Source organism: Agaricus bisporus (assembly GCF_000300575.1).
Source record: "Agaricus bisporus var. bisporus H97 unplaced genomic scaffold AGABI2scaffold_4, whole genome shotgun sequence".
In the NCBI taxonomy this organism is placed as follows: domain Eukaryota; kingdom Fungi; phylum Basidiomycota; class Agaricomycetes; order Agaricales; family Agaricaceae; genus Agaricus; species Agaricus bisporus.
In genome coordinates, this window is record NW_006267367.1 from 224,898 (window position 1) to 234,676 (window position 9,779).

Consider the following 9,779-nt stretch of genomic DNA (forward strand, 5'->3'; position numbering starts at 1 on the left):
AAAATGCAGTCATGCGGTTCTTAAGTAATATGTATTGATGATACCTGGCCAGATTAACTCATAACACCTCTTTTATACAGATAGACGGTAGTATCATAGCAAACCGCGCTGGTAAACTGGGGGATGGAAGAAGAGAAACGGTGGCCCAGTAACTTCCAAAGTAACTGTGGCATTAATCCTGGTCGGTCAAGTCGCGGGGTCGATACTTTATTCCCCGATTCTCAAGCTCAGCTTCAACGTCGTCCGGAACACGGCCTTTGACATGAACGGCATATATTCCACGGGCGTAATTCGCTAAAATGAGAGTCTCAACTCAACGGAATGAAACTCATGAAAAAAAGTCGACAAACGCACTTGTTCTCTGCCAACGGGCGACCCAGCTGGTGTCAGGTGCAAAAAGAGCGATGACACCATCAAAGTTGGTTGTAGTACACGATAGTATCCGGTCTGGGCTGCCCTTGAGCTGGACGAGGCTTCAACAAGGATAGTAGCGATACAAGTACGAAAAGCATACCTGCATGATTTCTTCACAATTTGGACATCCGATTTTGCGAAAGTCGGTGGGTGTCAGGACGACAGAACAGAGAAGACATGCTCGAAGGTTTTTGCCTTTGGCTTGTGGTGGAATTGGGGCGCTCATTTCTGTCGTCCAAGTGGTTGGTGTGGTACTCGAGTCAGGATCATGTGATCTATATATTGAATAAATTACTACCATCTCGTTATGTCTACCTCAGCCTCCCCAAAAATACTTGTTTTCTTTATGGCAAAGTCCTCCTCTGGATCTACCCCCTCCTCATCTTCCATAACATAATAATCAGGGAACTCTCTTTTCAAAAATCTAAAAATGTAACCATTGATGACTTCAAATTCGAGTAAGAAACCGTCATGTCCATCAGGTGATGGTACGGTAACCAACTCTGCTTCCGGTATATTTGCTGCAATCTCTAGCTGTTCAGAGGGTGTGAACAATCCGTCCGTGGCAATGCTTATGACAAGCGCCCGAGGAGGGAGATTTGCGAGCACTCGTTTGAGTGCTTCGGTATCGGAAATATTAGATGATACACGGCCACGAGATACGTCATGTGTATCGAGTTTTCGAGTCATGTGGATATAACAGTTGGCGTCAAATCGGGCGATGAACTTATCACCTTGGTATCGTAGGTACGACTGAGCTGAGAAGATTGGGGGCCTCGGGGTGGAAGGAGAAGAGAGAGTGGATGTGCCGTCGCTTGTTGAGCCTTGTAGTAGATCAGTGCCAATAGTACTAGTAGTCCGTATTTTCGGGCTCTTGAGGCCATCATTGTGGAGTACGACAGCATCACCACCGTCAGAGGTTTTCGGTGACTCTGGAGGAGTAATGATTCCACCCTGGTCGATTTGTGGTTTTCTTCCAAACCTCGTTTCAAAAGAATCACGGGATCGATATGTCAGAAGTGCACTCATTCTGGCAGCGGCTAGCCCACTAGCCGGTTGAGATTCGTAGAAGCCGTCGTGATAGCCGGGGTCACTATAGATGCTCTGTCTTTGGGCTTCTCCCCAAGAGATACACCAGGCGGAATGACGAGCAGAGGTAGCGATTGGAATGACATGCCGCACGTAACCTCGGGGAGTGCAAAGAGGCCATTCTAGTACTGCCATCCCACCCATGGACCCTCCAATAGCGACAGCGACGGATGCGACGCCCAAGTGATCTAGAACAAGTTTCTGCAGACTTTTGGATGGGAGTACGTAAGGTGAGTTGGTATGCGTCTATGCTCAAGATAGAATCTGCGTACTACACATCGTCACGGATGGTTGTTGGAGGAAATGCGGGACCATAGTGGCGATTTGTATCGGGATTAGTTGTGATCGGTGAGGCAGTGCCATATGGTGATCCTAAAGTATTTGCGCAGAAGATGAAGAATCTCCTCGGGTCGAATGCCTTTCCCCTACCCATCATCGGTCCCCACCAATCCTCCACATCAGCGCTCCCGGTAAATGCATGGCAGATAATCATGACATTGTCCTTGGTTTCGTTGAGCTTGCCCCAGGTTCTGTACGCTACAGGTACTTGTTTGAGCGTTGTACCACATTCGAGAGTGAACTCGGGGAGAGTGAGGACCTCCTGGTCGATGAGCTGGGTGAGAACTGGCATGAGAAAGAGACGAGAGATAACAAGAATAATTTCTGACACCATTGGTCACGTGGTGTATTTCTCGGATCAATAGCATCAGCGGAAGTTGATCCATCCTTTGTCCAAGTTCTGACTCCTGGCCATGAGCAATGTCACTAACCAGATGTTCTCTGGTCAGTCACTCGCATGCTGCGTCTACAAAATACTCACATCCCAAACAGGCGCGCTTTCTGGCTTTGCCACAACAACATTTCTCCAACCTTGTAGGTCCATGTCATTAAAAAAATCACCACCGAAAAACAAATCATCAAAATAGTTGACTTGTTGAAAACTCGCATGCAACAAGGCGACGGGAGGATACGATCCAAGTGCGCGACCCCTCAAGTCTTCCTTCACGCGAATCGTTAATTGAAATCCATGCAGCCGCGGTGTCTCTCTTGTCACGGGCACATTACAAGACGTCTTGGCGACCCGTGGCTGGAAAGGACTATGGCGCGGCACAGAGGCTTCTCTAATGCGAAATGTGCCTGGTGTTGCCATGTACATGACTTGTTTGACCCAACTTCGGACTTGGATGGCGACTTCACCCTATTTCACCAGTTACAGACAACAACCATTCCCGGATAATCCCAATGCCTCAGTTCTTCCTAAACTCACCAATACCGGCAATCTACTGGCTGGAGCGACGACCAGAGTGGCGGTAGGCCTCTTGTTGAATCCCTTCTCAGTCCTTAAAGCGCGGTATGAGGTATGAGATTGTAATCTACAAGATCCGAGCATAAACCTTCTTACGTGGAAGGCAGAGTGACATGTACGCCTACAAAAGTTTAGGAGGCGCGCTCTCTTCTATAGCCAAGCAGGGTCCTCAGGAGTTATTACGAGGTTTCATGGCTTCAGCGCTACGAGATGCACCATACGCAGGTCTTTTCGTCGTATTCTACGAAGGCATCAAACGTGAAGCTAGTACGGATTTATTTTTATTGAGTATGAATCACATCTAACGTCATTCGCTACCTCAAGTGTATCTCACTCCACCGACAAGCACGTCACATTCTACCCTCGTCCATGGCATTTCAGCTGCAACAGCTGGTGCTATGGCGACAATGGTGACCCAGCCCTTTGATGTCATCAAGGTAAGTCCTTTCTTGGGCTTTGATACCCACTCAAAATTAACATAACCTGCGCAGACCAAAATTCAAGTGCGCCGAGAAGATAGATATCACGGATTTTTCAAGACCGTTGGTACAATTTGGAATGTACGTCCAATATCACCTAATAGGCCCATCAATATCTAACCTTGGTTATAGCAAAGGGGCATTTCCGGCTATTTTGACGGTGCCTCCCTTCGCATGTCTCGCAAAGTTCTTAGTTCTGCACTTGGATGGGCAGTATATGAAGGTTTCCTCATGTTTGTGAGAGCCTCCAACCGTCAGGTTGAACATTCTTAGAAGATATCGGTGTGGTCTTACTTCTCGAATACCCCAGTCGAACATACATTCACCCTCAATTGTATTTGCTAATTTCAATCGGTCTTGTTAGATTATGTAGACCGCCACTCCAATCAATTTGTATGTTGTGAGAATCCCGAGTGGAAATAAGGATTTAATAGTCTGTCCCAGATGTGCAATTAAAGAATGTAGAATCTCGCTGCCCACGAAGTATTGATTATGAGTATTCCTTTTCAATGAATTTCGCAATTGTCTGCAATTGGATATTAGATGTACCCTCGTAGATGGCGCCCTGAAACACTGTCAGTCGATACCTCGCAGATATGGTATGGAGAAAGCTTACGATTTTGGAATCCCTCCAATACTTTTCAATGCCGGTCTCTCGAGTAAACCCTACACCACCCGCCCACTCGATTGCCGAGCCAGATACTCGCTGAGCAACCTGACTACTCCAATATTTGGCCATTGCAGCTTCTTTGGTAAACGGTTTGCCTTCTTCCTTGCGACGTGCAGCATTATAGGTAAGCAGACGAGCAGCCTCAAGGTCGATAGCCGCTTGCGCTATCTGGAATTGCATTCCCTGGAAGGTACCAATAGGTTGACCGAATTGCTTGCGCTGGTAAGTATAAGGAACAGCCTTATCAAAGGCACCTTGAGCCAGACCAAGCATTTGGGCAGCGATACCGATACGGCCTAGTGTTTACAATGTTAGACGGAATGAACATCACTAGAAATAACTTCACTCACCCTCATTCAACACTTCAATAGCAATTTTGTAGCCTTTGCCTTCACTACCGATGACGTTCTCCGCAGGAATCTTCAAGTCGTCGAAATTTAGTGTACATGTCGAGGAAGCTCGAATGCCGAGCTTCTGCTCTTTTTTGGCAATCTTAATACCCATATCCTTGGTGGCAATGAAACAGGTGATTCCCTTGTATCCCTTACTAGGGTCAATCTTTAGAGAAAGTATGATTAATCTGACTGGCGACGCAGAAATAACCGGTACACTTACGTTGGCAAAGATTAGGAAGATGTCTGCCTCGTATGAGTTCGTGATCCACATCTTTGACCCGTTGAGTATCCAGTGATCACCCTCTTTCTTCGCGCGTGTTTGGAGTGCAAAAGCGTCAGAGCCAGAGGCGGGCTCTGATAGACAGAATGAACTAAGCTGATATGAGAGTTTCAGGTATAGGGAAAAAAGAAAAGACAATATTATGAGTCAGACGTACCGTAGACTCGGCAAGCAAGGGTAAGAACTTGTCCTGTTGTTCTTTTGTACCATGTTTGCGGATAATGGTATTGACGAGGGTATTGTGAACGTCACACATAACCGAGACGGAAGGGTCGACTTTGGCAAGCTCCTCGATAACAATGAGAGCAGATGTAAATGAGGACCCAGCGCCTCCATGATCCGGATCAATTTCAATACCCATGAGCTAGATAGAAAAACACGTTGGAAATTTCGACGACTGTAGCACGGAATAGACATACGCCTTGCTCAAAGAGACCTTTGATGATGGATGGGTCCATTTTTTCGTTCTCGTCCATCTCTCGGACCTTGGGGCCGACAACATCGACAGCGAAGCGTCGAACTGCGCAAGGTGAATACCTTACGGATCAAAGACAATTGGGAATAAACATACCAGCCTCTCTGAGCATCTGCTCCTCTTCTGTGAAAGTGTCCAACGATGTTGGTACGTAGGCATCACTGCGTATGCATCTCGAGGTCGAGAAACCCCTATTGATAAGGAAGATATTGTAAGCGACAAAAGAGGGATTATACTCTTGTACAAACCTTGCTACTTGGGCAGACCGGGGGCGAAGAGAAGAGCAAGCGCGAAAAGCAGCAGACCTGAACATTGTAAAGGGAGAGAAATCAAAAAGCAATCGAGTTCCGGGAATTCAATTTCCGTTCACATCAAATCACGTGTTTCCCGCCCAATGTGACCCGATTGGGACGGGCGGCATTGCAGAAACCTTCATGATGGCTGCCAAACGATTCCTCGTCGCCCTCGTCTCTGCAACTTTTGCCTTTGCGGACACTTCTCTCGTTGCTTGGTCTTCTTCAGGGTAATATTCAGTTTGTAAGTTGGGTGATATGGCTAACGAAAAGTAGGTCGACTGCGCTCGATGCGCTTCCACCATCTCTCACGACGTCCAAGTTCACCAATCACATCCTAAACAACGACCAATTATGTGATTTTGACGCTATCGTCCTCATTGACCAACCAGGAGTACGTCTCCTCATTGTATCTTATCACAAGCATGTTTCCTAAGTTGAACTTTCGTCTTCTTCAGGACCACCGCAATGGGCTTTCATCCCATGTCATCTCGCGCAGCATCTCTTCAGCACCCTCAGCACGCTCTTTCAAATTATCCGGTTCTTTCAATTTACCAGTTACAGCTGAAAGTCTTTCGTCCCGCTGTAACGCCCGTTTCTTGAGTTACACACCTGGACCGTCATCATCGGGTGACGTTTCACTCGAGGAAGGCCAGAAACACGTCTTGTGCTTGAAAATGCCCGAGAACGCTGATATTGAAAAACACGGTAGTTAATTTTTCACTGTTTGACTGAAACGAATTGAACCGGTTCCTTTAGAAGCTTCACTTGCAGCAGAGCTTTCGACCATTTCATCCATCTTCCCTTCCCACTTCATCATCTACACCGGTCCTGGCCTCTCAAACCTCCACATCCGTCAATCTCCAGAAACACCCCCTCGTCCAACCATAGAAACCACCACCAACACTTCTCAAATACCCGTCAACAACCCCACTGCCTCCATTACAGATGTCAACACCACTGTATACTTCACAACCGGCTTGATTACCGCTCTCCTCCTCGTTTTCTTCATTCTCCTCCCTGTTCTATTCATCGGTGTTGGAGCTTTGGCTAGTATCCAAACACCCATTCGTATGGACGCTCCAAAGGGTTATAGTGCAGTTGAGAGAAAGAACCAATAGGAGATACTTGAGGAACTCTTTTATTCTTTTACTAATTTGGATATCTTATCCTTCTTGCTGCGAATGCCATGTATATGTCTATTGTGTGACTACAAAGACAGATTAGGAGGACAAATTACAAAACAGGCTAGACTCTTTTGCGACAAGATACTCTACATTGCGAATGCGACAACTTGAAAAAAAAGACAAAGAAAAAGAAAGAAAGAAAGAAAACACAAGACGAAGATATAGACAAGTAGAACGAATGATAAATTAGAAACAAGCGAAAGGGTTCATCACGAATCAATTTCAGTACAATCCGCACCATCAGTGACTTGACCCATAACATCCACCATCGCCAAATGAACAGGTAAAATCGGGTTGGCTCCCGTCCTGAATCTGGCATCACCACAACCACCACCACTCCTACCATCGCCACCACCACCGCCACCACCATCAGTCCCAGACAGCTTCCACTGCAACTGAGCCAACACACTCAACTCGTAAAAATTATGCGTCACATCCGAAAGAATCACTCCCGGATCCAACATATCGGTCTTGCTATTATTTCTATTATTATTACTATTGTTGTTGTTGTTGTTGTTGTTATTATCTTCTTCCCGCAAGGAAGTCGAATACGTCGATAAAAGATGAATATGGAGCATGGTTATCGAAGTGAGAGGTGCAGAACGCGGAACACGTATAAGGCATGATGTCGATTTAGGCATTAATCCGATTTTTGAGGGTATACTGGACGGAACAGTTGGGGGAGTGTTTGGATGGGTTGCGGTCGCAGGAGGCGAATCGGTACTTTCCGGATCCCCATCATTACTCGTACCGGACGGATCAGCAACGTAGGGTAGGGAGATACCGATATCAAGTTGGGATGGGGGAATAGCGATAGGAAGAACAATGTTCAAATTGACCGCGTAGGTCGTACTTGATATATCTGAGAACACCGTATTGTGTTTGTTGTCGTCAGATCGAGAGCCGAACATAGTCGTGTCGAATTTGGTAAATAACCAGGGTGTGTCTGGATCAACACAAAAAAGCGAGATGTGGACAGAGCGAGGATAATCCATAGCAAGCACAGTGGGTAAAAGTGTTGACCATGCTTTAAAAAAAGATTGAGTATGAAACAAGAACAACAAAATGGAGAAAAACTTACCTGCAAACTCCGCCTCTTCCATTATCCCAAGCTTCGAAATCACAATCCTCCACTCAACATCCGCTCTAACAGCAAACCCAGCAACAAAATCCCAAACTCTCTTCACCACCAACATTTCCTCACTACCTCCAAGAGAAGCAACACCACCATTCCCTTCACCATCCACATCTTGATTCAAAAGCCAAACCGCATGTTCCCAAGCCTCTCCACGTTGATCAACACACGCAGCCATAGCCCATTTCCCACATGAGCTTATCCGATATCCAACATGCAATAATGTATATCGATCCAAAACATCCAACGAAGAGAATGCAGCTCGTGTATATGTGACGGTATTATATGTTGGCCTTGTAAGTGTAAATATGGGTTTTTGAAGTAATGCTTTGATGGATATAGGGGTGTTGTCGGGTGAGAATCGGCGTGCCAGTGGTTGTTCGGTAGGAACGAGTATCCGGTTGTACAGATTCATACAGAAAGACTCGAGTTGGCTGGTACTCGCCGGATCATTTTCCATATAATTGATCACATGCTCTGGTACTAGTTGGACTATGATTTGACTAGAGGGATGCGCCCGCATGGATTTCTGCATCGAGGAAAGAATCCGGCGAAAAATTGTAGAGGACAGCGTCATCAGAGTAACAGGCACGACTAGGAAGAGGATAATCGGAGTTGTTGATCCACTTATATTTGATATGAACGAATCTGCAAAAGTGAGTAAGACGGAGGAAAGCACGAATCGGATGTGACATACCAAAGTGTTTTCTGAAAGAGACGTCAAACTTGAGCTGAAACAGCCCACCTTTGACATAGGTTCCGGGTTCCAGCATGCCCAAATGCTTAACCTATGTAAAAGAATTTAGGAAAAAAATCACTCCAAAGAAATATAGTTATTCACCTCGTAAGCAGTGCGAACACCTTCAAGCCAACTCACAACTTCACGGTGCCTATATTGGTCGCCATCATCTGCAAAGAGTGTATACACAGTCGCATTCTTTTCTCCATTCTTCGGTCCCAAGCCAAGTTTCTCCCAAAACCGAAGAGCGGGAGGAAGGATATTGATGATGGCCTCGCCCTTGCCTAATGTGATCTTTGGTGTCTCCATAGTTCGAGCTGAAAACTCGGCATGTCAGAGAAAGACCAGAAAAAAAGAAATTCAAGGAGACGCACCTGATCCAAAGAGGTCATTCATCGACAAGCATTCGACATCGTCCAAACTTTCAAAGGTCTTTTCCACCATCTTGACGTCACTGACCCATATTTCCGTGAGTCTTTTGCCTTCCATTCCTTTGGCAAAAGCATTGCTTGCTGACCACGCGTCGCGCCATACAGCGTTCTCAATAGCCTCCTTTGCAAGGACATTTACCACCACTTCAAGCATCCTCCATTTTTCTGCTGTCAAACCTAAGCCGGCGGCAGGAGAGACGGGTGTAGGAACACTTGCGATGGGTGCAGGGGTTGCCGCTGCTTGGCTGGCGGAACCTGAGATGGAAGAACCAGGCGGACGGAGGGGTTTACTCAGAGGAAGGAGATGCGCATGATGGAAATGGGTTTGCAATAGAGTGGGACCGAGAGGAAGGTAAGAAGGGGGAGGCGTATTGGGACGAGAAGTAGCAGGGGTATCCTCATCTTCCATCTCTTCGTCCGATTGGCTGTCTTCATCATCGGAACCATCCAGAAACGGCCGATGGGCAGCCCATTCTTCAAATTCCACAATCCAAGGATTTTGCTTGATGTCCTTCCTACCACCTTGAGTCATGCGCTTTCTCTTTAATTTGCGGACGATTCCGACTCGTGGATCCGTGAGGACGTTGTATCGATTTCTCCAGGACAGGTCGTCTGGAGGAGGACTGGGCAAACCAAACTTTCCGGTGGGTGCATATTTTCCATCGGCGACTCGGTGATGGTGGGCAAATGGGATAGGATCAAAGCCTTTCTGGGGTTGATCGGCAGGTGGAGAGAAGACTTTTGAAACGTCGAGGTGTACATGGGTAGGGACGGGTTCCGGAGATTTTATATCTGGAGAGGGGAATAGGGGGACGACTGAATCTGGGGTGAACACGGGTGTACCCCTTTGTTGGGAGTGGGGACTATGTTGTGGAAGGCCTGGACC

General features: G+C 46.7%; 5 protein-coding genes across 5 annotated transcripts; 2 read left to right on the forward strand and 3 right to left on the reverse strand.

Moving 5' to 3' along the window:
- Window positions 1–6: 6 nt before the first annotated feature.
- On the reverse strand, window positions 7–667 carry AGABI2DRAFT_191648 (hypothetical protein). Its single transcript, XM_006459746.1, has 3 exons — window positions 515–667; window positions 355–463; window positions 7–294 (listed from the first exon to the last, which is right to left on the reverse strand). The coding sequence occupies exons 1-3, from the start codon at window positions 638–640 to the stop codon at window positions 173–175; spliced, it is 357 nt and encodes a 118-aa protein (XP_006459809.1). The 5' UTR covers window positions 641–667; the 3' UTR covers window positions 7–172.
- A 7-nt stretch (window positions 668–674) lies between these two features.
- Window positions 675–2,134, reverse strand: AGABI2DRAFT_184355 (hypothetical protein; the record flags this gene model as incomplete). Its single annotated transcript, XM_006459747.1, has 2 exons — window positions 675–1,711; window positions 1,776–2,134. The coding sequence occupies 2 exons, from the start codon at window positions 2,132–2,134 to the stop codon at window positions 709–711; spliced, it is 1,362 nt and encodes a 453-aa protein (XP_006459810.1). The 3' UTR covers window positions 675–708.
- Window positions 2,135–2,236: 102 nt separating this feature from the next.
- Window positions 2,237–3,561, forward strand: AGABI2DRAFT_202216 (hypothetical protein; the record flags this gene model as incomplete). Its single annotated transcript, XM_006459748.1, has 8 exons — window positions 2,237–2,286; window positions 2,335–2,376; window positions 2,430–2,481; window positions 2,537–2,861; window positions 2,917–3,076; window positions 3,134–3,246; window positions 3,301–3,369; window positions 3,421–3,561. Exons 1-8 carry the CDS (start codon window positions 2,256–2,258, stop codon window positions 3,559–3,561), a joined length of 933 nt encoding a protein of 310 aa, XP_006459811.1. The 5' UTR covers window positions 2,237–2,255.
- A 42-nt stretch (window positions 3,562–3,603) lies between these two features.
- AGABI2DRAFT_191649 (hypothetical protein) lies at window positions 3,604–5,437 on the reverse strand. Its single transcript, XM_006459749.1, has 8 exons — window positions 5,357–5,437; window positions 5,205–5,299; window positions 5,053–5,153; window positions 4,791–4,997; window positions 4,574–4,729; window positions 4,309–4,516; window positions 3,905–4,254; window positions 3,604–3,853 (listed from the first exon to the last, which is right to left on the reverse strand). Exons 1-8 carry the CDS (start codon window positions 5,419–5,421, stop codon window positions 3,779–3,781), a joined length of 1,257 nt encoding a protein of 418 aa, XP_006459812.1. The 5' UTR covers window positions 5,422–5,437; the 3' UTR covers window positions 3,604–3,778.
- A 102-nt stretch (window positions 5,438–5,539) lies between these two features.
- AGABI2DRAFT_191650 (hypothetical protein) lies at window positions 5,540–6,611 on the forward strand. Its single transcript, XM_006459750.1, has 4 exons — window positions 5,540–5,631; window positions 5,678–5,795; window positions 5,860–6,109; window positions 6,161–6,611. Exons 1-4 carry the CDS (start codon window positions 5,543–5,545, stop codon window positions 6,520–6,522), a joined length of 819 nt encoding a protein of 272 aa, XP_006459813.1. The 5' UTR covers window positions 5,540–5,542; the 3' UTR covers window positions 6,523–6,611.
- Window positions 6,612–9,779: the final 3,168 nt, after the last annotated feature.

What these genes read in the sequence shown, in the direction of transcription:
- AGABI2DRAFT_191649 (XM_006459749.1), bottom strand. Translation starts at nt 5,421, where the DNA reads ATGTTCAGGTCTGCTGCTTTTCGCGCTTGCTCTTCTCTTCGCCCCCGG. An exon ending in TCTTCCTAATCTTTGCCAAC is followed by an intron (nt 4,517 to 4,573) that starts GTAAGTGTACCG and finishes CTTTCTCTAAAG; the next exon opens with ATTGACCCTAGTAAGGGATA. An exon ending in ATTGGAGGGATTCCAAAATC is followed by an intron (nt 3,854 to 3,904) that starts GTAAGCTTTCTC and finishes ACAGTGTTTCAG; the next exon opens with GGCGCCATCTACGAGGGTAC.
- AGABI2DRAFT_191650 (XM_006459750.1), top strand. Translation starts at nt 5,543, where the DNA reads ATGATGGCTGCCAAACGATTCCTCGTCGCCCTCGTCTCTGCAACTTTT. An exon ending in GTTGCTTGGTCTTCTTCAGG is followed by an intron (nt 5,632 to 5,677) that starts GTAATATTCAGT and finishes AACGAAAAGTAG; the next exon opens with GTCGACTGCGCTCGATGCGC. An exon ending in CGCTGATATTGAAAAACACG is followed by an intron (nt 6,110 to 6,160) that starts GTAGTTAATTTT and finishes CGGTTCCTTTAG; the next exon opens with AAGCTTCACTTGCAGCAGAG.
- AGABI2DRAFT_191648 (XM_006459746.1), bottom strand. Translation starts at nt 640, where the DNA reads ATGAGCGCCCCAATTCCACCACAAGCCAAAGGCAAAAACCTTCGAGCA. An exon ending in ATTGTGAAGAAATCATGCAG is followed by an intron (nt 464 to 514) that starts GTATGCTTTTCG and finishes AGCCTCGTCCAG; the next exon opens with CTCAAGGGCAGCCCAGACCG. An exon ending in CGCCCGTTGGCAGAGAACAA is followed by an intron (nt 295 to 354) that starts GTGCGTTTGTCG and finishes CTCTCATTTTAG; the next exon opens with CGAATTACGCCCGTGGAATA.